The 26,892-nt window shown below is 42.0% G+C and overlaps 1 protein-coding gene across 4 annotated transcripts in view; it reads left to right on the top strand.

Moving 5' to 3' along the window:
- The window catches only part of PAG1 (phosphoprotein membrane anchor with glycosphingolipid microdomains 1), a 169,045-nt gene that overhangs the window by 138,584 nt on the left and 3,569 nt on the right, over positions 1-26,892 (top strand). For all 4 annotated transcript variants that reach the window (XM_019549676.1, XM_019549668.1, XM_019549654.1 and 1 more), the window contains 5 exons: positions 1,667-1,878; positions 8,723-8,774; positions 10,441-10,537; positions 15,269-15,867; positions 25,847-25,906. In XM_019549676.1, coding sequence (XP_019405221.1) covers positions 1,754-1,878; positions 8,723-8,774; positions 10,441-10,537; positions 15,269-15,867; positions 25,847-25,906 — 933 coding nt within the window. In that variant the 5' untranslated portion in view covers positions 1,667-1,753. The remainder of the gene's footprint in view (positions 1-1,666; positions 1,879-8,722; positions 8,775-10,440; positions 10,538-15,268; positions 15,868-25,846; positions 25,907-26,892) is intronic.

Genomic DNA, 26,892 nt, shown 5'->3' with positions numbered 1-26,892 from the left:
TTTTCAAATCTTGAAACCCGATGGTAAATCCAATTTGCGTATTTATTTTCTAAATTATGATGAAACTGATATCTCTGGCAACTCAGAATGACAGCTTGTTTTTTTCCCATTATGTAGAGAATGTATTCCATTAAAAAAGTTTGTTGCCTTATACGTTGGGAAGAAAACATACTGGATACCAAACAAATTGAATATATAGAAGTGGGATTAAATTGAACTGTCTCTAAGGGGCTGCTGATTTAAATAAAATAATTTGATTTATGGGCTTTTACGTAGCAAAAGTGATGTTGATTTAAGTGCCTGAAAAAATTCACTCTCATCTCTTCTCATTTCTAAATTCTTGTCAGTATTTCACAGAGCTGAAAAGTCATTCTCAGTTCAATTTTATTATTCTTGAGCCCAGGACAATCTAATATAAATAGTAGCTTCACCTAGAGACATTTAAGTGTAACTGTAAACCTTTTGCAGGAAAGTGTGTTACACTTTTATTAATGGAATAGCATCTGTTTGTTAACTGTAACATTAATCTCATGCAAGCAGCAATCTGTGAGACCTAGGCAGAGTGGAGGCCATTTTTTATCTCACATGCTTTCCCTAAGTTTGTTATTTTTTAAAGCCACTTATTAATATTGTCATTAACACATTTAGCTTATCTGGATTTTTATCTGTACTTCTTTATAAGAACAAGAGCAGTGTCTTTTTTTTTTAATTACAAAAATCATATAGCGTGTGCCTTTCTGCTGTCATATTCTGGTGGGGGCTTCAGTAATGAAAGTTCATCCTGTCCAGCCCAAACTGTGGCATATGTATTGGGTTTGTAAGATGATGTCTTGGAACATCAGAGAAGAACTGACAGTTTCAACACATGCCTCTACACATACAAGACCAGTAATCACCTACCGATAAGGCTGAATGGACTTAACTGGTGAGGGGAGACTTTATATATGGGCTCAGTAATAAAGGCTGTTGGGCAAAAGGAAATGGCAAATGAGCACCAGAAAGGAAGAGGGTAGTTTGGGCATTTGGGTTGTTCGCCTGCTTCATTTTGCTTTATTTACTTTTTGTTGATTCACTTTAACCTTCCCGAATGTCCCTCAGATCTAGACTTGACATGGAAACATGGGCTGAGAGAGTGGCTTGGTCTATACTACAAAGTTCGTCTGCTTTAATTATGCTAGCTAAAAGTGTTTTAAAAAATCAGCATGGCTATTGCAGCAAAATCTTTGGTTTAGATAGAGTTATGTTGACAAAGAAGTGCTTTTGTCATCTTATCTGTACAGATTTCCCTTGATTTATGCTGTACGTGCATTTCTGGAGAACAGCACATAAATCGAATTTGCAAATCAAACAGCAAAATATACTGTTTGATTAATCAGAAATTGATGCATGGGATTGTTTCCCCAAATACAAGTGGTGTTCTTAGCAAGCTGTTGTCCTACTTCCATCTATGCCAAAATTGTTGCTACTTGCCATTTTTGTTAACATTTGATAGAGTTTGTTCTATGTCCATATCAGACACTTAGTTGAAGATTTACATTGCTAGTTATCGTGTCCTTGGAACAGTTCTTATAGATGGTATTTGACGATTTCTTTTGCCAGACTTGTAATTGTCAGATTCTGTCTTCACAATCCATAATGATTTCTAAACATGCTCCTCTTTTTACAGAAAGAGAAAGTGCTTTCACCACAGATGCCAGCATTCTCTGAGGACTGATTCCCTCATCCTTAAGTGATACCAGCCCTTCTTTATACCATGGGACCTGGCAGCAGTTTTCTAAGCAGTGGACAGGTTCATATCATCCTATGGGGAGGTTTGGCAGCTGTGACGATGCTCTTGTTCCTTACTTTCCTCATCTTTCTTTGCTCCAGCTGTGACAGGTAAGACTCAGCAGCTCAAGCAATAAAAGTAAAAGCAGGAGATGTGCCACAAGAAGCCACGTTTGAGTATTGTGTGGATTCAAGTAATTTCATTTAAGCCAAGTAACAAGCGTGGTTGGGATTCCAAAAAAAAATTTTAATGGGCCAAAATAAAGCAGTTTCTAGTTAAACTGGTTGAAAATACATAGCAAAGTCCTCAACCCTGATTTCTTTTAAAGGAAGGCAACCTCTATAATATATAGAACACATCTTAACCTTGTTCCTTTCAGTTCCTCCTCTACCTGTCTACTAGGTGCTTGTTCACAGTATAGGATTTGAGATTCTTAGTGACATTCATATTTACAAACCTGTCACATAGTATCTCTGACTGGAAACAAAGTGAAAATTGAGTTCTTAACATGAAAACTCTGTGCTCAGCTATTTGTGTCAAACAGATTTATCAAACTTTCTGGATTCTCTTAAATAATAGCTTACATTTTTAATCATCGTACAAGGCAAAGGATAAAAGATTCAAACTTTCATAAATGAAATGGAAATCAGTTCTTCCGCCTGATATGAATAGTTTGTTTGGTACCAGAAACATTAGCTTACAACTGTTCCCTTGTGTGGTACACAAAAAGTGGGGTTTGTTTTTTCCCTACCTCATTTTTTTTGACAATTAAATGTAACCTCTTTCCCAGGCACTGGATGGCAGTAACAAGGGCTGGGTTCAAATTTAGGATTTAAACACCAACTTTTCAAATCTAGTTTGAGTCCCCACCCAGAAACCTAGGCAAATAAATTTTAACTTGGTATTCTAATATGAGCATACTTTCTCCACTCACAAGCAAATAGTGTTTATAACAAGGGAAAAGGAGAGCAAGATTACACATTCAGGAAAAACTTAACTGTTAACCCTTAAATATAGCTTAAAACAGATCACAGTCACAATCACTGACAAGGCAGCCTGGGAAGCTGTCACCTATCCCAGCTGTTGGAAGGAGATTCTCACCCAGGGTTGCCATCTGGGAACTCTGCCAGATACTCCAGCCAAGTAACAAGTGCTGGGTAGGGAGGCCCTGTTGCTCCCCCCTGCCAGGGGTGCATCTGTGCTCTTGGGGGCTCTACCACCTCCATCAGCCAAAGTAGCAAGTGCTGGGTAGGGAGGCCTGTACTAGAGTTACTGATGCTAAGATTGCTGCTGCTCTGGCTGTTGGGGAGCACCACTAGGGTGTGATGCTACAAAATGCTCTGACTGCCACCTCCAGGAGTTTCCACCACGCTGGTGGGGGTCCCTATCTTTAGATCCTGCCCTATTCCTGTCATAGATTCAGAGATATTTTTAGTAATGAGTCCCTGGCTTCATTCTAAGACCCCCATAGATTGCTGTATTCAGGAGTGTGTTTACTTTGAGGAGTTGGCCGAAGCCATGTCGAGCATGACTTCTGCCGGGAATCTTTTCAATGCCTCTGTTCTGTACTTAGCCCTAAAACTGAGGGCCACCGCTTTGCAGGCCTTTGGCACAGCTTGTAGCAAGGCCCTTTCAGAGTTCATCGTAGAACTTGGCATTGACAACACTTATGTTGACAACACTTATGCTTCATGCATTTGGAAGGGAGGGCTGTTGGACACAAAGTCTGATCCACCTGGCCTTTCTAACTGCACACTTTAATCTCAGTATAACCCAAGACCACAGCTGTGAGTAGTGAGGTGCGAGTAGACCTTCAAGCCTGCATACTAAGGAGAGCATGCAGATGAAGAATATACAAAGTTACCGTTCTAAAACATAACCATAGTCCAACATGAAGAACATAATCAGGGTTACATCAAAGCATTGAAGCCAATGAAAGATTCCTTCATTCATGAAGGATGCTAGTTCCTCTGTTTTTTCCAAGCTTGTGGTAACAGGTCTAAGAGTGGTTATTGTATGGTGTGTTTTTCTATGGCAGAAACAGCGAGTTGTCTCCAGCATCCTTCCAGGAAAATTTCATAAAACATTCCCTATTTAGAGCATTTGAAGCCTGGTCTGCCTGTTTGCTTCTGTTGTGTAGGAGTGCTGCTCACACAAAACCATCTTCTCTCCTTCGATTCATCTGTGATTTCCTTCTCTGCCTGAAATGCCAGCACAACTCAGGTAGCCCAGGGTAGAACAAAGCTAGTGGTATTTTGATTCAGCCTTGGATCATTGATCTGAGGTTTTCAGGTAGGGCAGAGAGCCTTGAGAAGACACCAAGAGATGAATGTTCCTACATACTTGTCCTACATGGTATAAGCAAACAAGAAATCAGGTCAGTTGAACTGGGTGGAAGAAATGGGAGAGACTAGAAAAACAGAGTTATGTATTACATTGATATTTCTATATATTTGTACTTTATCTCTGAGACTGAGGGTTTGATTGATCCTGCTCCTTCTAAAAATGGGAAGGACAGACACTAAGATAAAGGTGGTAATAATTAACAGTTTGATCTCACAACCTACCCCTAAAAATTTCATTCTTGTTAAGAAGAATTGTTCCATCAAGATAAGTACCTTCATGAAACAGATACTTTCTGGTCTTCAAAGCTGAATTTCAAGCCCTTTACAAAATTCATATAACCAGCCCTACTGAGATGATGGATATTTTTAAAAATAGGCTCCCAAAGCAGTGTATAGGATTTTAATGAGTCATGTAGCTAAATGTGATGCAGTACAGTACTTCAGAAATATACTCCTTAAGATCCAGATTGCCTTTATGAAAAAAATTTGGTTAAATTTTAAACATAAAACTCCTGAGTTGGTTCTCTTTTCCTTTATACTGATGTAAATCTAGAGTAATTATATCAATATCAATGGGGTATATCTGGATTTTTATCTGGAATTCTTTATAAGGACAAGAGCAGATTCTTTTTTTTTTTTTCAATTACAAAAATCATACAGTGTTTACCTTTCTGCTATGATATTCTGGTGGGGGCTTCAGTAATGAAAGTTCATCCTGTCCACCCCAAACTGTGGCATATGTATTGGATTTGTAAGATGGTGTCTTGGAACAACAGAGAAGAACTGACAGTTTCAGCACATGCAAGACCAGTAATCACCGACCAATAAGGCTGAATAGACTTAACTGGTGAAGGGAGACTTAATGTATGGGCTCTGTAATAAAGGCTATTGGGCAAAAAGAAATGGCATATGAGCACCAGAAAGGAAGAAGATAGCTTTGAGGTTTGGGTTGCTCTCTTGTTTCATTTTGTTTTGTTTCATTACTTTTTGTTGATTCACTTTAACTTTCCTGAATGTCCCTCAGATATAGACCTGACATGGGAACACAGACTTTCTCAGCCCATGTTACAAAGTTCTTCTGTCTTAATTGTGCTAGCTAGAGTGTTTAAAAAAAATCAGCATGGCTACTGCAGCAAAATCTCTGATTTACATACAATTATGTTGACAAAGGCGTGCTTTTGTCAGCTTATCTGTACAGGTTTCCCTCGATTTATGCTGTACATGAGTTCCCGGAGAACAGTGCATAAATTGAATTCACATAAAGCAAACCTACAATGTAACACATAGGGATAGGTTCCCATGACAGTGAGGGAGGCAGGGAGGGAATGAGGCTGGGATGAGGGAAGGGGCAGGGGTGAGTGGGGCCATGGCCCTTTCCACTCCCCACACAGATTTACCTGCTTGGGCAGGGAGGCATCTATGCTGATCGCATAAGAGTGAATTTACCTTGCATGTAACAAATTATGGGTCTAAATATGCTCATCACATAAGAGCGAATTTGCATATAAAGAACCCACATAAATCAAGGGAAACCTGTACTGGAGAGGTTGTGCAGTTGCACTGGCATAAAACCTTGACATGAAAATGTACACTCTGTCTCCACTAAGGGGCTGTATGCAGCACAGGCTCCAAATGTACACGCAGCCACTCCCTGAAATACAAACTGGAACCAGGATGGGTCTCAAAAGCCCCAGAACTTCTGAAAAAGCGTAGAAGCACTCAACTCTTTTCTTGTAACTTAAAAGAGAAGCCCATTCAATTGATATTGTCCTACAAGCTAAGTTAAAAGTTCTTATGAACTTCCCCACATTCATTGCAACTGCCTGTATGCAGGCATGTTCTTGTGCCCAAAAGTTTGCCTCACAAAGTGGTTCTCCACTTTTTTTTAGATGTAAGGCATCCCTTGTTTGACTTGAGCTGTCCCTCCATACCTTCTGTGAATTGAGCTGCACCCCATTTCAAAAACTAATTTATTTATTACAGTGCTTACCATCTTGCTAAGGGACCAGGCAGTGGGGCCAGAGCAGCAGCCAGACAAGGATAAGCCTGCACTTTTCTTCTCACACGTGCTTATCTCCTAACACCTTGCAACACCCTTCAAAAATTCTCATGGAACCCTGGTTGAGAATCAGTGGTCTAACACCTCTCTCGGCTATATGTTTGGTACAGTAAAAGATATCAGCAAAAACCCCTTGCTGTTTGCATATTTTCAGGACTATTATAGCTACAACACTCCAACCCTGTATACAGATAACTGTTTAAAATTAATTTAGCTTCTAACCAACATTGTGATCAGTGAATAGTGCTCTGTCCTGAGACATTATCAGAAAGAAGCTGCAAAAATATTTTATGAGAATCAATCATTTGGGTATTTCTAACAAGTTAATATGAATTAATAACCTTAGATATTATCTAGTAATATACTTTAATAATTACATTGTGTTCCTAGCTTGAACAAAGCATCATTTATTGTAGATTGTTATGTGTGCAAAGTTGTTTACAGAGAAATATGATTACATAAAATTTCTTTACAGCACTCTCTTTGAGAATTGTTGATGTAATATCTGAAGACATAAAACCAAAGTAAAATCTGCTCTGCTTAAAATGCAGTGTCAGAAAAGCTTCAGGGAGGAATTAAGTATTTGTTACCAGGAATTGTACTATGAATGGCATGAATACTGGCATGGATTTAATTGATACAGTTACTCAGCTCTCAACCAGCTAAAATGTTTAAGGCCCAGGCTGTTGTGGCGGATGCCATGTGTTTCAGAGTATAGTGGGAAGAAGTCATCAGTAGTCTCCTCCTCTGCTCTTCTCTTCCCACTTTTTACTCACTCCAGATGAGGAATATTAGTCTGACATCCTATTGCTGTATTTCAAAATAAGCAATCTATTCAATCCATTTCTAAGAAGGGCCACTAGGGACATGGTATATACTTTCTTTGAATCTGTACGTTGTAAAGCTTAATTATACACACATAGCTTAAGTGTGTGTGTATATCCATATACATAAAATTACATGCATTAGTGTGTTAGTTATAATAATTACATATATCACTATAACTTATTGTAAAGCTTTTATATATATATATATATATAGTATGTGTGTGCCTGTGTGTAATTAAGTTTTACAATATATATTTTCTATGAATATGTATATTATGTCCCCAGTGGCCCTTCTTAGAAATGGACTGAACACACACACACACACACACACACACACACACACACACACACACACACAGAGTCTGGAGCACGCACTTCATTTTATATCTGTATATCTATCGAGCTAGCTAGCTATCGATAGATATATCAATATAGATATATCTTTCTATTTGGGCCTATGCAAAGCAGCTAGTATTCACTTCGGATTCGGCCGATTCGGGGGATGGTGGTTCAATTCAGTGATTCAAATCACTGTCCTGAATTGACGTGGCTGAATCTCTGAATCAAACAGGCCCCATCCCGTGCCCACTCTCGCAGCCCTGTCAATGGCTGCCCTGCCCGGCCCTAGTGTCCTGGACCTTTTAAAAAAAAAAAAAAAAAAAAAAAAAACTACTAAGCACTCAAATGCTGTGGTGATGGGCACCAACATAGGAACCAAGAAGGTAAAAAAAGCAAGCCCTGCCCTCACTGGCTTCTACCAGGTTGCGGGGGGGGGCAACCCTTGCTGCACCCCACTGCCCCATGCTGAGTGGGAGGCTCTGCCATGAGCCCCCAGAAGCCCCAGTGGCTGCTGTAGCAGTCAGTGAATGCAAACCTTTTTTTTTTTTAAGAGCCGGGATTGTTGGGGGTCAGGGAGGCTGGGGGAGCAGGCAGGGGATGGGACCTGACAGGGGTTCCCCAATGGTACCTTCCCCCCTCTTCCAGCCCCCCTCCCCCAGTTACTGACACAGAGCAGGGACTGCCCTAATCTCCCTGGAATCAATTCAGAGGCTTCAAATCAATTAGGACCTTTTTATTGGTCTCCTGATTTGATTCAGAGATTGGGCCACCAAATTGGGCTGAATCAAATCAGCACCCAAAGCTTCAACCCTGAGAGAGAGAAAGAGAGAAAATGAAGTACATGCTCCAGACTGAAACATGTGCAGTCTGACTTGTAACTCCTTAAACTAGTCACACTTTATCTACTACTAAGAATTTTGTTTAAGAAATTGGAATTGTGCTCTTGGAAGGATTTGTATAGCTCCTGAGTAATTTTAAAGAGGCCTATGATTCTTCAGACCCCAAGCATTCCCTAAAAGATGCCACACTGGCCACTTAAGAGACAAGACATTTAAAGATTATCAGTCTCAAAGAACAGTTATTCTCTGTAAATTTTAGACTGACTAAATACCTATTTTGGTTCCATAGTTTTCAACTTTTTCCATACTATGAATCCAAGTTAGAATAGGAAAAAAACTATTGATTGGAGTTATCCTGAACTGTTGACTATGACTACCTTGTTGTCCTCAAGGTAGTTACAATCCCCAAAATAATAATCTGTTTTTAGCAGGAAGAAAAATAAAAATCTAGGATGAAGGTCAGTAGCAATTACTACCAGGACACACACACATTTCACAGTAGATTTACAGTGGGCTGTAACAATATGTATTTCTTTTCCTTTAAGGGAAAAGAAGCCTAAACATCAGAACGGGGATCATGAAAATCTGATGAACGTGGTAAACATTATTTCTCTATTATTGTTTGTATTTTTTCTTTCAATTTGTGCTGACCCGTTTAATTGAGCCTATAAAATATAATATTGCTGGCGAAAAGGCAGACAGAGAGGTGGGTTTGGGGGTTGTCTTTGGGTCATGGGAGGAAAACTGCTTTGGGTTAGCTTTTTTATTAAAATAAAAAAAAATGTACTAATAGGCTTTGTATTGGTTGGTAATGGGTATATTTAAAGTTTCACAGACTTAAAAGCAGAGCTCCTAACATTCAGCTAATTCATTGCAAACCTCCAGGTCCTTACTGTTAGATTGAGTTACTTACTAAAGTCAACAGTACATTGCACTAAGTTTGCACTTGTTCACATTCCATACAGTTCCAGTGAAGTTAAGGGAGGTTTTGCAAAATGCAAGCCAGGAGAGTGAGGTCCTGGGAGCAAACTCCTACACTTACCTTGGGTGCACATCTCATGTATTTTTGGTTGCACATCCTCCATAAGAACCTTGCAATGATCATAGCGCTGAACAGTTAAGTATGTCCTCAGTCACACTTTGCCTCGTGGTAAGCAAGAATAACACTTACACAAACTAGTGTATGCAGCTGAGTAAGGAATACTTGTTGCCTCTCTAAAGAGCTGGATGTGCCCCCTGGCCAATTCTTTTAGGCACATGCTGTCTGAGCCAGCACCCTTGACAGGGCATAAAAACCTCTTCTATTAACTGCAGGAGAAGAGAGGCCCCTCTTTCCCTCTGATTGCATTAGCACAGTAGTAGTTCAGTGCAGTAGTTCAGCAGGGAATACTGCTGTCCGGCACACCAGGACATGCCTTAGCAACTTCAGCAAAGGACATGGTGACAGTCTAAAAATGCTGTGTTTACTTTTTTAATTATTTCCTCAGCTTAAGTTAATTAAACAAATAAATTATCATTGCCACAAATTTATGTCTCATAAACTGTAGTTACTTTAGTATTTTTAAGGAATTATTGTAGTAGGACAGAGTTCTGGGTGGTTGGTAACCATAGGTAAATATTGACTTTTCAGTGCAGATCAGCGTAGATCATGCATCTCAACTACATAGGCTAACTCCACGGATTGAATCAGACTTAGCCTCAGCTACAGTAGGTGCCTTAGGGTACAATTTGATCATGGCAAATTACAATAAAATAATGTATATGAATGTGTTAGTTAAAGAGTATGCAATGTTAGTGTAATTTACCTTTGAGGGGGGAGTAGGAAAAGCAACCAAGAAACTGAAGCTGGGGGCAACTTTTCATATACGCTTTTACCATTTTTTTGTTTTCCTGCTTCCCTAGCTGCCCCAGCTTCCACTCTTTTTCTGGGATGAACTTCACAGTATAATTGAATACATTTGATAGCTTCATATATATATAACACCGGCAGGAATATTGAAATATGTTTGACTTAATTCAAGTTTGACACCAGTTTTATATTTGATACAGAACAGTATGAAACCAGAATAAAATTCGTAGTGTGTATAATTATGCATGTACCAAAGTATGTGTGTATGCATGTATGCATCTGTATGTAGACATACACATGTAGTAGTGTAGACATGTCAAGGTAACTGTACTTCATTTGCAGTATTATTTTACAAGATTAGTTATCTCTCATTCTCCATAAATGTTAGGTAAACATCAGATTTTGTTTTTTCAGCCTTCAGACAAGGAGGTGTTCAGTCATTCTATCACTAGTTCAGCCACAGATCCACCTGCCAGCAGTGAGCAGAATGGGGGACTCAGTAACGGGGATGGTAAGTACTTCAGTTTTCTAAAAAGAAAAGAGCAAAAGATCCCTTTGCCCCCTCTGACACCTCCTCGCAGTCTCCTTATGGGCAGCCCACCTGGGTCTCAGGCCTCCACCTGGCACCTTTCTAGGGACAGACTCCCATGACCCTGCTCCCTCTGGATCTAGCACCTTAAGCTACAGACCCCTGCAACAAACTGTGATGGCCTCACCAGGTCTTGCTTCAGATCAGCACCTTTAGGTCTACCCTCTCAGGGGCAAGGGCTGGCCCCATCCAATGACCAGTCATCTTTCATAAAGCTAAATAATCTTTATTCAGAACAACAGAGCACATTAATTTAAAACAATAAACAAATTACAAGCATGTCTAGCTTACTACGTGGCCACCCATCTTGCTCGTGGGGACCCTGAGAAATCTAAACTTCATGTAAGCTTCCGCCAGTACCTGTTCCTCTCATGCCTCTCAGCTCCAAATGGTGTCTTCCTCTCACAGACCTTTTTATGCTGTCTCAAGTCCTTTGCTCTCTTGGGCTTTTTGAATCAGGTGAGACCAGTCTGTACTGAGTCTCAGGGCCAGGGGATGAAAATTCAAAAGATCTGTTACCTGCATTTTTTTCAGTTGTGAGATTTGCCTTAATTTCCCCCAGCTGCTTTTAATTCCTTCTCTTGCTCATTTAGCTAGGAATACAATCACTAGCAAGCCCATAAAGATTCGTATACCCACCTCAATCTATAGTCTTTTACTGGTTCAGCATCTTTCATATTCTGTAATTTGTTTGAGCAATATAGTCTCTTTTCAACTGCTCACTTTGTACAGTCATCTGAAATTTGAGGGTGTTATGTAGTTTGGGGGGGCAGTTGCCAAGAGGAAGGAGGATCAGATTATTGAAAAACTAGATAACCTGGAGTAACCGGGAATGGTGTAAAATTTTATGCACTTTGGGATTCATACCAAGAACTTCTGTCATAAAATGGGGCCTGGTAATGGAGGCAATAGAAGAGAGGGCTCTGGGTGTTGTAACAGGATGACTAAACCACCAGTGTGATGCAGCCACAAAAAAGGCCAATATGGTTCTAGAACATATTACACAGAGTGTTTTCCTCAGTGGGGACAAGGACACTGTCTAAAATATAGTGTACAGTTCTGATCCCTCATGTTCAAAAAAGAAAGGCTACTAAGATAGGGAGACAGAAAACCTATCATACACCAAAAGACTAAAATAGCTTGGTTGGTTTAGCTTGGCAAAAGAAAGCTTTTGGAGAGATTGCTTTTGTATAAATAAAGTCATGGAGTTGATAATCAGGGATGGAGAAGGAGGTATTTTTTGTTAAAGAGTAGCACAAGGTCAAATGCCTACTACATACAGTACAGGTCATGAACAAGTATAGACTGAGAAATAAAACAAGGTTTTTAAGGATCAGAGGACTGGAGTTTTGCAGTGGTTTTGTGAACAAAGTAGTAGGAGCAAGGAAGCTAAAATGCTGTTAGATGTAGCTCAACAGCTTTATGGAAGGGATGGCATGATACAGCAAGGGTGTTCTTAAAGCAATAATCAGCATGTAATGTGTGGCTTTAAATACTGTATTTTCTTGCATACAGCATGGACTTTTCCTCTCAAAATCAGTTCCCCAAAATGTGGGTGCACATAACAAGTGGAACAGCTGATTTCCTGACCACATTAGAAACACTTTGATTCTTGCTCCACAGTGCAGCAGCTGTGGTATCACAATTCAGGCAGCTGATGGAGTCAGTTGACTTAATGGCTCTTTGTACGTCACTCCACGGGTGTTAACAATCTTCTCTTCTTTTTAATGGTTTTGATGTTCTGCTAATCAAGGTAGTGCCGATTTTACTGTCTGCTAGCTGTTCCTTGTCTCTCTCTTTCTATTTTACAGTCCTGGAGACTCTAGCTCTTTTCTGAATCAGAAATGCACCCCTGGAGACCAGTCTTCAGCAACAGCTAGGGTTTCAGCTTTAGTTAAGTAGAAAAGGGAGGGTCAGTCAGATGAAGATTAGGTTCTGCACCTGTTCTGTACGGCCATAACTCTGGCAAAATATTTTTCTTCATTTTGCTGTTCAAAAGCAAGGGTCATATATACAGGGATACAAATTTATGGTGTTTAGTATTTCCATGCCAGGGTAACTCGGTGAAAACTCAAGGAGACTCAGTGGGAAATCCATGTAGGAAGCAAGTAAGTCCATGCTTCAGGGTTCTGGTAGTCACTTGCAACAGCCATTACAATTTTCCCCACTATGAATGCTTTATTTGGCATCTGTTTTTTGTTGTCTCTGTTCTTATTTTGTTCTCCTCCTTCTGAAGTGTTGGACGTTGGCTAAAAGTGAGAGTTTCAGTAGGGTTCACTTGAGCTCTAACCAGTGGTGGCTAGAAGGTCATGCTTATGTACTCAGTGTCAAACAAACTACCAACTTTGGAGAAAGGGAGGTATTTTCCTTAAATTAGAGTGGTGGGGACTGGGATTTTTGCCTTCTCTGTTGTACAGGGCCTGGTCCTCTTCCTGGGATTAGGTGACCATATTTTAACAAATTACCTGCCATGGCAGTGGTAGAGTGCTAATCGTCCTTATATCTCTCCTTCTCTTTAGCTGCATTACATTGTAGAGGGGTATTTTAAGGTGCTTTGTGTCTGCATTGTTGGAGTAGGTTGGAGCAGATAATTTGGGGATCCTTTGGAGAAATGCTTCAGGGGATCATTTCTTGATGGCCCAGGAGGCCCTTTCCAGCCTGCTGTGTCTTGCAAACATGAATGTCCTTTTTTGCATGTGTGTAGCCCCATTGACTTCAATAGGCTGACAGACCTGAGGAAAGCTAAGCTCATGTGAAATGTTTATAAGATCAGCACATACCTAATCCTTAGGGCATTAATTAAATCCTTTTGGGGTTAGAGGTGTAAAGACACACTTTGAGAATGATGGGGATATTTAAAATAATAATAATGTACAAAGCTGCACCATTCCAAGATTTATTTGAACACATTTTACAGTCAGTAGTTTGGAAAAATAAAACACATTTTGCATTCAGTTGAGCATATATTTGTATTTTAGAAAACTGAAACATGAATAAGCTTTTTCTTAATCCCTCTTGCTTTGCTGAGCACTCAGTATGAGTCACACTCAAATGAGACTGAACAAAAATTTCACTCAGCTGAAACTAAAAATGAACAGGCCCTCAGCACAGAGCTCCTGGGAGCCAAGTGCTCTCCATCTGCATCAGACACTGACACACTGGGCTGCGTTCCCTTCTTTATAGCTGGACTCCTCATCCCACCGTGATGCTAGACACTAATCTGGTAAACCTTTAGCACTCAAAAACAATTAACAAAAGGATTTTTTAAATGTGTCCTTTCTTACAGTTAATCCCCATCCTTTCAGGCTGATGGTATTTCATAGTTGGGTGTATTTGCCTCAGAGTGACCCAATACACTGAATAAAGCCTTACAGAAGGGAACGCTTCCTCATGCTACTAGCTGCCATGCATGCAACTGTCAGAACCTGCTATGGAAGGAGGAAACTCCAATTTGAGGGGTTTTTTAAGCTGTATGATATCATTGGCACAGGATACAAAAGGTATTAAAAAGCTCCTGAAGAGTAGCCTGGATGAATTTGTTCTGTTTTTTTATTTTTTATTTTCTTTCCCCGCAACTATCTGTTTCCTTGTTGGAGTTTTTGTTGGAGTTTTCAAGTTGGTCAGGCTTGTAAAAGCACCACCGTTACATGTACTCTGGCCTGTCCTTTCCTTTCCTGCTTCCATTCTTGCTAGCTAGCTGGCAAGACTGTTCGTTCAATGCTGTTTAACAAAAACAGCATAAAGAAATGAGTGGTCCTGCTTCTAAATGGACCTCGTAGTCCCCTTAATTCTTCCCTGATCCTGGCCTCTCCAAGAACTGTGAAGAGAATGAAGAATCCCCTGTGGGCCAAAATCCAGACAGAAATAAGTACCCCCTCAAGCTTCCTTAGCCTGGATCTTCTTCAGGACCTCTGGAGTCACGGTGTGGGGGTGAAAGTCCCCTTGTTGGATTCTCATTACACCAGCCTTATGCAGGGGCCAGAAGAGAGAAGTTTCTATTCCCTTCCCCCACATTTCAGTTTTTCTTGTTCCCTGCCTTTATTTGGGGAACCCAGAAAAGAGAAGACCACCAACATTGTACCTGAAACTCAGCAACCAGCTAAGCAAAAATATATGCCCAGATAGCATGTCAGAGTTATGTCATTGTTCTTATGGGGGGTGAAGGGCATATAGCTGGCAACCAGCAAATCAGTGACTGATTATCTGAGAGAAATGAGAACATGGAAATTAGAGATCCAGGAGGAGTTTCAGTTGATGCCAGGTTCCTCACCAAGGTCCTTACTCAGGATTGTAGAATTTCTAATGTGCAGAAGTAGATAGGAGCCACTGCTGAAAAAATTGCATGTCTTGCATCTGATCACCTGTTTCCTGGGCTCACCATGAGCAGCGCTACAGTATAAAGTATTTTAAGAAAAAATGAATAGATAATGTGCTATATGAAACCAAAAAATATCTCAGCTGATAAGTATAGCAGTCTCTTTTTGGCTAGTATTTTTAGTAAATTGAAAGCCACATATACCATAGAATTTCATGTAATTACATGATTTGACACTTACAGTGAAATGCAGAAGCAAAGTGGTGCAGTATGTTTATCTACTCTTGCCTTTCTCTGGTGCTGGATAGTTGGTTAAATAATAATTTTTCCCCCCACAGTTCTCTCAGAAGACAGTACAACTGCCTGCATCCAGCCTTATGAAGAAGTGCAAACTTCAGTTTCAGATCTATTAGACCAGCAGGACAGTCTTGGAAAGTCCATAAAATGTCACCAGAGCAGGGAGCTACCTAGCATTCCTCCCGACAGCACCATGGAAACCATCCTTTCCACAAGAAATGTAGAAAATGATCCAGGTCTTGGAATGGAAGGGCCCTATGAGGTCTTGAAAGACAGCTCCTCCCAAGAAAATATAGTTGAAGACTGCTTGTATGAAACTGTGAAGGAAATTAAGGAGGTGGGAGGAACAACGAATGTGGAAAGAAGCTGCAGCAGCAAATTGAAGCCTACAGACGCAGTTACTGAAAGGCAGGACCAGGGTCCTGAGTGTAGGATTGAATCAGCAGAATATGCCTCTGTTGACCGAAATAAAAAGAGCCGACAGAGTGCTAGTTCAGATAGCCCTCTTGGCAACACCCCAGACATGGAAGATGAAGCTCCTCCACCTGTACCTGTGAAACTTCTTGATGAAAATGAGAATGTACAGGACAAAGGAGCAGAGGAGGAAGAAGTGGCAGGGGAAGTTGGTGAACCCGAGAAGGTAAGCCTTCCTACTTACACAGTCATCCTTATCTGACAATCACTAACAATGGAGAAAAAAACCTGGTGGTCCCATCACTATTTTAATAGAATATTAAAATTAAGGTGGTCTATGGCTGTGAAACAATGGAGCATCCCATCTTTTAATGTGGGCAGATTCATGCCCTGGTGACCTCCAGATTGGATAGCTGTTTATGGGGCCATACTTGAAAACCATTCATAATTGCAGACAGTGCAAACAAATTCTGTCAATTTGCTTAGTACTGTTAGATATTTATAGAAGCTGTTATGCAGTTCCCTAGAAGCTGCACTGTCATCCAGTACATTTCTGTCTCATTCAAGTTCTTCAGGTTTAGCTTCTGCTCATAGTTTATGTTGTTAAAACTTAAATTTACAAAATGGAGAGCGGGGCATTCTCAGCACAGACTCTTCACCTTGGAATGCACTTCATGTCTTGGTTTGTAAGCAGGCCATCATTTAGATGGCTGAGAAAGAAGCTGTCAGCCATTTTGCAGCATAGCCTCTTCATGAAAAGCTAAGCCATGAATATAGAAAAGTCTTTTTTCCCTACATCCTACCTTCTAAAACAAGGTATCTTATTTGGGGGTATATGGTATGCAAGAAAATTCAGTAAGATGGTTTGCAGGCTAGTCAGGCTCTTTAGCAATTCCTGTGACTGCAAGAACAGAGTAGAAAAATATACCAGCCTGGTGATCAAAGCTGACCCTTCGCATTTGTAAGGAACAGTCTGGTTTGAGCACTTTACACCCCACATAAGAACATAAGCATTGTGATCGTAGGTCAGCCAGAAGGCCTGTCTAGCTCCTAACAGTTGCAATTAACAGATGCTTTTCAGGAAGAATATAGGAAACAGGGTATGTGTAGAGCAGGGGTGGGCAATTATTTTTGGCAGAGGGCCGCTTACCCAGTTTTGGCAGGCTGTCGAGGGCCACATGGGTAGCTCTTGACAGGTGCCCCACCCCCTGGTCACCATCTTGGGACCAATGCCCCAGGGCCAGCACCAGTGGGGCCCAAAGTGGGGCTCAGGCTGGCAGGGGTCTGTGGAGCTGGACTGGGCTGCACCAGCAGGGAGCGGGGGAGCTGGCCTGGCTCCACAGAGCCCCTGCCAGCTGGGACCCTGAGCTCCTGCCGCCGTGCTCTATGCCCCACCAGCACTGGCCCTGTACTCCCACTGGCTCCCCACCCGCTCACACCCAGTGCCGCCCAGCCCTGTGGTGCAGGTGGGGGGGGGGGCAGTGCACAGCCCCAACCCCCTGCTCGCCACCAGGGAAGAAGCTGGTGCTGAGTGCGAGGAAAAGTGGCCCCTTGCCTGCCCCATGGCCGGTGCTCCCAGCCCATGCAGAGCTGTGCGGAGTAGGCACAAGCAGCCCCAGGCAAGCTTCAGGTGGCTGCAGCATGAGGTGCTGGCCATCTGGCAGGCAAGGGGCAGCTTTTCCTTGCATTCAGCACCAGCTTGTAACGCGCCCCACTGCCAGCCTGGCAGTGGGGCCAGGTTACAAGGTGGTGCAAAGCATAGTGGAGTGGGGAAAGCAGCCCCTCCCCACCCCATGCCCAGTGCCCCATGCTGCAGCCACTCACAGCTTGCCTGGGGCTGCCTGTGCCTGCTCCAGACAGCCCCACATGAGCTGTAAGAGCCTGCAGCGGGGAGCGCTGGCCATGGGGCAGGCAAGGGGAAACTTTTATCCACGCGGGGAAGCAGCCCAGGGAAAAGCTGAGCGTGGGGGGGAACCAGCCCCTCCCCCACCCCACACCTGGTGCCCCACGCTGCAGGTACTCTCAGCCCACATGGGGCTGTCCGGAGCAGGCACAGCCAGCCCCACACGGGCTGCAAGCAGCTGCAGTGCTGGGCACTGGGTGAGGGGTTGGGAGGGGCCACTTCCCCCATGCCCCGCACTCCTTCCTTGCCCGGGGTCCCCCCACCCCCACTTACCTGAGCTTCCCACACTGGGGCAGCCATGTCCTCCCAGTCCTAGCTGGGGCTTCTGGCTGGGGGGCAGGGCCAGGTGGTCCCACTGTTGTTAGAGCCTGCCAGGCTTCCCCTGGGTCCTACTGCCCACTTTTGACAGGAACCAAGGGCAGAGAAATATTAATTGTCTACATTTTTTTAGGGGCTCCGCAGGCTGGATAGAATGGCCCTGTGGGCTGTATTTTGCCCACCCCAGTGTAGAGTGATCCATCCCTGTCATTCCCTCAATGAAAAGATGTCCTGAGCACCAGGTTACATCCTTCACTTTTCTGTTTAAGAGCCCCTGATGGATCTTCCTCCATAAATTTGTCTAATACCTTTTTGTACCTGGTTATAGTCTTGGCCTTCACAACATCCTTCATGTTATGGCCAACTGTCCATATCTGAACTGAATCGGGGACCAGTTAAAAGGTCCAAATTGATTCAAAACTCTCAGAATCGATTCAGAAAAGATTTCGAAAAGATTCGGACAGCTTTGGTGATTTGGACAGCCCCCACCCGCTGCAGCATGGAGCTGAATCCGGTTTCCAAGCTGGTAAGTAGGGGGCAGGGTAGTGGGGCTGGAGGAGGGTAGAGGGGACTGTGAGGGAACCCCTGCCAAGCCCCCTGATCCTCACCCGTTCCCCCAGCCCTGCCCTGTGGCTGCCCCGTCCACCCTGTTGCTTCAAAAACAGCCCGCTGTTGCCCAGCGGGGGGGGCGATCTCCACTGCCCCCCGACCCCCCTGCTCTACCAGACCCCCATGGCTGCCCCGCCTGCCCCAGCTCCAGCCCTTTAAGGAAAAAATAAACAAAACCCCGAACTCACCAGCTTCTGCAGTGGCATCGGGCTTTCTGGGGGCTCGTGCAGAGCCCCCCAGACAGCACAGAGCAGTGGGGGGCAGAAAGAATCACCCCGTCCGCCAGGAAGGAGCCAGTGAGTCAGAGCTTTTTTTGTTTTTCCTAAAGTGCCGGGGGCTGGCGCAGGCAGGGCAGCCATGGGGGAGCTGAGACAGCAGGGCAGGTCAGGGGGCTCACAGCAGAGCCCCCCATGCAGCGTGGAGGCAGTGGGGGGCAGCAGGGATCGCCCCTGCTGAGCAGCAGCTGGTGGGTGGGGCTTTTTTAAAAAAAGAGCCAGGAGCTGGGGTGTGCAGGGAAGCCATTGCCAGGGCTGGGAGAGCAGGCAGGGGATGGGGGTTTGGAGATTTGGAGATTTGGCTGATTTAGCAGCAGCTGAATCTCTGAATCAGATTCGGCCATATTGATTCGGGACAGTGATTTGAATCACCAAATCAAATCGCTGTCTCCCAAATCAGCTGAATCCAAAGCAAATACTAGCTACTTCACACAGACCTAATATCTATCCTATCCTGCATGACCTCACAAGTCTTAGGTGAACCAAACTTAACTTAGGATATATTTAGATTAGTGTGCTTCTTTTCATTGTAGTTTGCTACAACTGGTTTGTACTTATCAGACCTGATATTATAGTTTAACATTTTTATAATTGTTAATGACTAAGTACATTGAGTGTAGCTCTCTGAGAGGTGTTACAGGGCATATTTTTGTGAATATTCAAATTATCTTGGGTTTTCATGAAAATATTCACAAATTCCCAGTGTTTCACAGCTTTTAATATGAATGGTTCTGCAAAAAACGTTTTTGGTTGTAAGTTATTTGCTCTTTGTTATTGATCATCCCTATTTTTAAAAAAGTATCTTGTAACGTAAGTAAAGCACAGTAAAGTTAAAATGAATAATTTGCAAACAACCCATTATCTAAAAATTAATCCAGAATTGCAATTCCCAAAATGTTTGGTCCAACAGATCATTATTAGCCCATCAAATTTCTCACAGTTGCCACGCACCCTTATCAAGCATCCACCTTCTAACTGAAAACATTTGAAAGGCACACTAGGCCCAGATCAATCTGGAAGTCACTTGCCATGATCTTACCAGACCCTGCCGATCCATGGCCCACAATTTAGGAACCAATGAGAAATAACAAGAACATTTCATCTATCTGAATGGTTTTTTTGTTTGTTTGTTTGGTTGGTGGTTTTTTTGGGTTTTTTTTTTTTTGGAGGCGGGGGAGGTTAACCAAGAACTATCTACATTTCAAACAAATATTATTTGTTGTGAATATTTATACCATCTCTAATATTTATGGGGAATAAACAATATATAAGTGGCATTATTCATGTCAGGTATGAAAAATCTCCTAGAAAATCATTGTCTTAGTCAATGATAGAAATAAATCTCTTCACTGGCATGTAGTACCCCAACACAAAGAGTATAGTTTCAGTAACTGCAGGGACTGGGAATTAATTAAAATGGCTGAGGCTTTGAAGAATTCATCAAGAGCTGACACATACAGTCCCTAAGTGCCAGAAAAAGGTGTTTGCCTAAATAAAAATTATTCAGAGTAAAAATCATCCTGAGTTAGAGAATTGGCAGCATTGGATTATTTCAGCATTGTTTTTGTGAACATACATAATGCATTGAAGTGTGTGCATGTCCTGTCCTTGAGAGCTACAGCTGCTGCAGAGTTGAAAATGGTAATTGATTGAATATATAAATGCAATTATTACAGGCATTGTATTTAGAGGTTGTTGTAAGGGTTTTTTATTTATTCTAATTTTCATTTCCTCCCTAGCTTTCCCTAGCAATGTGCAGCAGCAGCTGCTTGTCCTGATAGAGTGAGAGGGGAGAGGGGAGTGGGGGGTGGGGGAGAGAGAAAGAATGGTAATGTTAATATCTTAAATGTTAATATCTTTGTGAGGCTTTTGTTAATTATACCAATCCCCTGGCTATCACTTGTTATTTCCTCTTTTGTGATGCCTCTAACTTCCTTCCTAAATCTTCTATACCCAAAACCTCCAACCCACTTCCTCCCCCGATAAGAAAGTGGGACTTGGTGTCATTTGTTAATCATTATTCTATAATAAGTGTCTTTGTCTTAGCAGAGCCTGTAGAGTGCAGGGTCCCAGGCTTGAAAACTCTTCCCATTAGAAGGTTTTTATGTAACTGGGGATGAATGCTGTCAACCTCTGTAGAACCTTAGCTTTTAATTTTTTTAAAAAAAAGCTTCTAACCTATATGTTTGCAGATCACCTTATACATGTATAACCCAGTATCGCACTATGCCAGGGCCTCTCTACAGTAGAAACATTTCCCTCTCTTGTAGGCAATATCTCTTGTAGGAATTTTGCAATAGTGTAAAAACGGTTTGTATTGTTATAACCCAAAACCTGCCCAAACATCTGGTATAGTGCAGCTTCACAAAAGATGAATATGTATTTATTTGTTTATTAGATGCATGTGCTACCCTTTTCAGAAGGCTCAGGGAAACTTACAATCAACAAAAAATTATGGAAACAGAATAAAATATTAAAATAAGAAGATAAAAACCAAACAACACCCAAACCCTCTCCCCCAAAATTCAAGAGCAACCCAGCAATCCCAAGAGCCTTCCCAGCCCAATCTTACTTTTTACCCCCATTTATTTACTCCACAGAAGGTAGCAAACTAGATAAACACAGGGCCTAAGCCTGCAAACTGTTCCCATGCAAATGCTGCTGCTGCTGCTTGGATAAGAAGCCTTCCTAAGCCATAGAGAAAGGAAAATAGACACAAACCAGCTCAGTGTCACTGTTCTGAGGAGAGCTCTGAGGAGCTAGTTGGTCGGGAGAAGGACCCAGAACCAAAAACTGAAGGGAGCAGAAGAGTGACAGAGACAACTTCCTTACAACTGAGTGAGGTGGCAAGAGTTTTGGAGCCCTCTCACTTGTGGACAACAGGAGACTCTGGGTTTGCATGGGAAAATGAGAGGGAGAGAGAATTCTTTTCTGTCCATTTCAATAGCCAGATAAATCTGGGCTGGGTGGGATAGGATGGTTCAAATGTATTAACACTTCCCAATCATAGTAGTAGTCTCATTTCATCAGGTGGCATTGGGAGGTAGAATCTAAAGAGAATTATTATTGATTAATTGCTAACAGCATCCCCAGAACCTGTCACACGATGTGTAAGACAAAGCAAAAGACTTATATCATACCTAGACTAACTTTGCTAATAATGTCTTATATGGTTTAATAGCCCCTTTCATTCTAAACAATCCAAAAGCCCTTTTCTACTACAAAATCCTTTCCCATAGTACTGACAGGAAGCCAACTCCAGGCACATAGCAACCCTACATGATGAAATAGGCTAGAGAAATATATTTTTTTATCTAGATTGTCATCAAGACCCCAGCCAAAACCATCTTGCAAAAAAGAACTTTAAAATTTTCTGTAAAAGACAGCATTTCCAATAGCACAGTGCCTCTTCGGGGAACACTGCCATATTGAATTTTTTAAAACTAAGTCATTCTTTTTATTGAAATTCACCTTTCACAGGTGAAGACAACTGCATCCAGTGCGGGGAGGGGAGAAGAGAAAAGAAGCAGGAAAGAAACAGGGAGGAAGAAAAGAGAAAAGTAGAACAAAAGGAGAAAAGAGAGGAAAGAAAATGGCGTGGGGTGGAGGCTAGGTCGCATGGGTACATAAGTGACTTATGAGCCCAGTCTTTGCCTTGAACGGTCTGCTGCGGCAGAGACAGAAAATCAGTGAGGACTGGGTACAAGAGGTTTTCGTTTTCCTGGCCATGTGTTTCTTCTTCGCTTCTGCCATGTGTTGCTGTTCGAAGGCAGCGCTCCATTCTGGATTGATGACCTCCAGGATGGACGGTAGGTTGCAAGCGATTTGCTCCCACAACTCCGGGTCAATGCCAAAACTCTTTAGGGACACCTTTAGGGTGTCCTTGGACTGCTTCTTTGGTGCGCTGCAAGAGCATATTCCATTTGACAGTTGGATGTAGAAGATTTTCTTTGGCAGGCAAGTGTCAGGCATTCTTGAAACGTGGCCGGCCCATCTTAGCTGTGCCAGTTTCAGTAGAGTATGAATACTGCAGAGAGCTGATCTTTCAAGCACCTCGGTGTCTGGAATCTTGTCTTGCCACTTGATTTTTAGTATCTTTCACAAGCAGCACCGGTGGAAGTGGTTTAGTTACTTGACATGGTGCTGGTAGATGGTCCAGGTTTCACAGGCATAAAAGAGGGTCAGCAGAACGATGGCTTTGGATATCTTCAGTTTTGTCTATATTCCAATGCCTCTGTGGTCTCAGCGCAACTTACAGAGTCTGCTGAAGGCCATGCTAGCTTTCGCTAGCTTTCATTCTTTTTATTAGAAAATGTTTATAGTCCAACCCCCCTGCACAGCTGCAGGATTTTCTCTTCCTGACCCATCCCAGACAGATGCCCAACCAGACTCTTCTTCCACAACTTTCCCGGGCAGTAAGTTCCATTGGCCTACTGTTCTTGTAGTTAAGAAGCTTCTCCTGAGATTTAATTCAAGTTTGTTTTGCTGCAATTTAAATCTGTTGCCTCATGTCCTGTCCTTTGTGGCAAGGCATTTTTTGTAACAAAGTTAAATACAAAATGTTCATTTTATTAAGATACTGGTGGGATATTGAGTCAATATTTACACAAAAAGAATGCCAGCTCCTAACCAACAGAGTATATCTTTTGTAATGCCTTTGGATTTCAACACTACAGCATTTCTTCTAGGGTATGTAATAAAACAACTTCTTGGCACAAAGTGTTAATATCCCACTAATTAAAGAAAATAGTGTGTGATAGAATTTTGCTAGCACAAACTGTTTGCTTTAATGTACGTGCAGTAAGCCAGGAATTAACCACTCATCTGTAAAAACAAGGAAAACAGCTTGCTACTAAGTAGGGCTATACTGAACTTCTGTAATATTGCAAAGCCAGTGTAGAGCTCTAACAAAGCATGTTTGAACTTTTCTAAAGCACTGAGTGGATTTATCTCCCAAAAAACACAGAAAACTGAACTTAATGTTATTTATAGACTGTTTGTTCCAGATAGTGTGTGTGTGGGAACAACAGGTGAAGGATTTAGAACTTCTCCCAAAGCCCACTGAAATCTGTTGGAAGACTTCAGAAGCTGTGGATCATGGCTTCAGTGGCAATTTTCACAGTTGGGTATTTATCACGGCTAAAACCACAAATAAAAATGGAAATAGAGCAGCTTCTGTTACACTGAAATTCTCTCTAAAAACTCTGTATGTCTAAAATCAAGTATAATTGACAGTAGTAAAAAAAAAAGTTCCAATAACAGAATCCTTGTCTACACAAAGGCTCCCACCGGTATCTACCATGTCTTCCAGCTGCTAGTATTTTTCTACTCAATGGTTCGCATCCAGACAAGTGTGCATGTGAACTTTGCAGTGCCTCAAACACTTTTGAAGCACTGCAAAACACATGTGACGCATGAGAAAGGGTTCTCTGCGCTGCATGCAGCATGGAGGCAAAATTAGATACCAAGAACTCCTGGTATCTAAAAAAAATGCAGCAAAAAAGCGCGGTGGTGAATGTGGCTGCAGCATGCACCACCCAAAACTGGAGCCTGGCTGGCTAGAGCCACACTCTGGCTGCCAGCCAGGCTCCAAGTGCCCAGATCACTGCTGTTGCAGCCCCAGGAGGCCCCCAGAATCCCAGGTAAGGCAGCTGGGGCCAGCCCAGGTGCTGGTCCCAGCCTCCCCTACCCGACCTGGGGCAATATGTTGTGCACTAGAGCACACATGTAGGGGCATGCCCAGGGGCAAGTAACAGCAGCACAAATATGTGCTGCTGCTATTTGTCCTTGGGGAAACGCACGTTCCTGCTGAGCAGCACCTTGGTTGTGATGTAACAGAGATCCTCATCTCTGCTCCAAAGGGCTCCAAAACTCTTGCCACCTCACTCAGTTGTAAGGAAGTTGTCTCTGTCACTCTTCTGCTCCCTTCAGTTTTTGGTTCTGGGTCCTTCTCCCGACCAACTAGCTCTTCAGAGCTCTCCTCAGAACAGTGACACTGAGCTGGTTTGTGTCTATTTTCCTTTCTCTATGGCTTAGGAAGGCTTCTTATCCAAGCAGCAGCAGCAGCATTTGCATGGGAACAGTTTGCAGGCTTAGGCCCTGTGTTTATCTAGTTTGCTACCTTCTGTGGAGTAAATAAATGGGGGTAAAAAGTAAGATTGGGCTGGGAAGGCTCTTGGGATTGCTGGGTTGCTCTTGAATTTTGGGGGAGAGGGTTTGGGTGTTGTTTGGTTTTTATCTTCTTATTTTAATATTTTATTCTGTTTCCATAATTTTTTGTTGATTGTAAGTTTCCCTGAGCCTTCTGAAAAGGGTAGCACATGAAGACCTAGGCACTTTACACAAAGGCAGAAAAGTTTACTCCAGTGCCCTGTCTCCTTTCTAATCAGCATGCCTAAAATTAGAGAGAGGTTCCAAACTAATCCCTTCAGTCTGTGTTCCACCTCCCCATATCCAAACTCAATGTCTGGTCAGAACATCTGGGCTGAGGGTCATCTCTAACTAAACTTTTCTCCCTTTAGTTTGATTGAAAGCAATAATTTCTTCATTTGTTGCCCTAAATTGTGATGTAATATTCTGTGTGCTGCTAAAACAGCTGACTATTTCATGGGGGAGGACAAAACTGCTAAACATCCAAAGGGGTCCAGTACTAATAAGTAGTCATACATCTTAGTAAGCTTTGTGAAGGACATTATCTTTGTAAAGGTCTTTTCCCCTGCGTTTCTTCTATAATATAGAAATAGTGTGATGGGATCAACTATTCAGAGCAGTTTGATTTAATTATTCGACAGCCTAAGTTATTAACCTTTTACAGATCCATTCTCACTTCATCAGGAATCCAAGTGGAGGAATCCAATGACCCAGAGTTAATCTACCCATTAAATTATTTTTACCCTTTGTTTAGGTTCAAACTAAGGGGCTGGTGCATTAAAAAGCTACACTAACCTCAGGGCTGTGGATTTCAAAAGCTGTAGTTTGGATATTAGTCGATGGAATGAGTGAGCAAATGACCATATAATATATATTGATTCTAAGGGGAAGGCTGTATTACGACTTTCACACTGCTGCCTGCTAATTAGATTTTATTTCCCCACTTACAGAGGCTTAGTTCACTGTCTTACAAATCTCGAGAGGAAGACCCATCTCTTACGGAAGATGAAGTAGGTTTCTTGCATGAAATGTAATAACTAAGCAGACAAATATTTTTGTAGACTGAGATCAGCATAAACTCTGCATGATTAAGCAAGGTCTGGAAGAGGTAAAAATTGCCTATAGAGAAAATAAAACTATTTTTTTCTTATATGCAGTTTGTAATGATGCAGACATAAAATCTGGTGCATTTAACAGTGGGATGTTGCATTTTGTTTTGTCATAGCTACACATGGGGGCTTACTACCTTATAAAATATTAATGCCATTAAATAATACAGGATCTTCAGAAAGTCCTGGCGCACTTTTAAACTTTAATAACTTAGGTTGTGCACAAGGACTTTATGAAGACCCTGTATGAGACTCTAAGAGTCTAATTTTTTAACCTGAACTCATGGATGTTCAATGGCCTTTAATCAGGTGTTTCACCTACCTGACCTACAGTGTTTGCGGGAGTGTAAAATAAATTTAAAACACAAAAAAAGCATTTGGAATATAAGGCCACATACACTCAGGTATGCCAAGCAAGCAAGTCAAAAGGATCAAAACACAAAAGGGAAAGTTGTAAGGAGAAAAAGTTAGACTGAGAGTCATCTTCAATGACTTCTGTAAAATACTAGCATGATGTTTAAACACAAAATCATACACAAACTTTACAGCCCTCCACAGTCTCATATATACTGTTAAGAGACATAGACAGGCATATTGCCCTTGCACTGGGTTTATTCAGTTTAATCTTGATGACGGCTGTGGCACTTTTGGAAGAATGTTGGCAGAAAAAGTTTGTGTCTGAATATTTTATTGTCTGCAAGAAATAAAAAGTAGGAAGTGCTACCACCTGGAGTGTGACATGCCTGTTAGTCAATAAAAATATATAATAAAAGAATACAAGAGAAAATTAATAGAACTATTTTTCCAGCCCATGGGAATAGCAAGTATACCTGCACCACTGATTGCTTTTCCATGATAATAGCTATTTGCCAACTACCTCTGGTTCT

Source organism: Crocodylus porosus, unplaced genomic scaffold (assembly GCF_001723895.1).
Source record: "Crocodylus porosus isolate Cpor-Errol unplaced genomic scaffold, CroPor_comp1, whole genome shotgun sequence".
Taxonomy (NCBI): Eukaryota; Metazoa; Chordata; order Crocodylia; family Crocodylidae; genus Crocodylus; species Crocodylus porosus.
The sequence above is the reverse complement of the archived record's forward strand: the minus strand, read 5'-3'. Positions and strand labels throughout refer to the sequence as shown.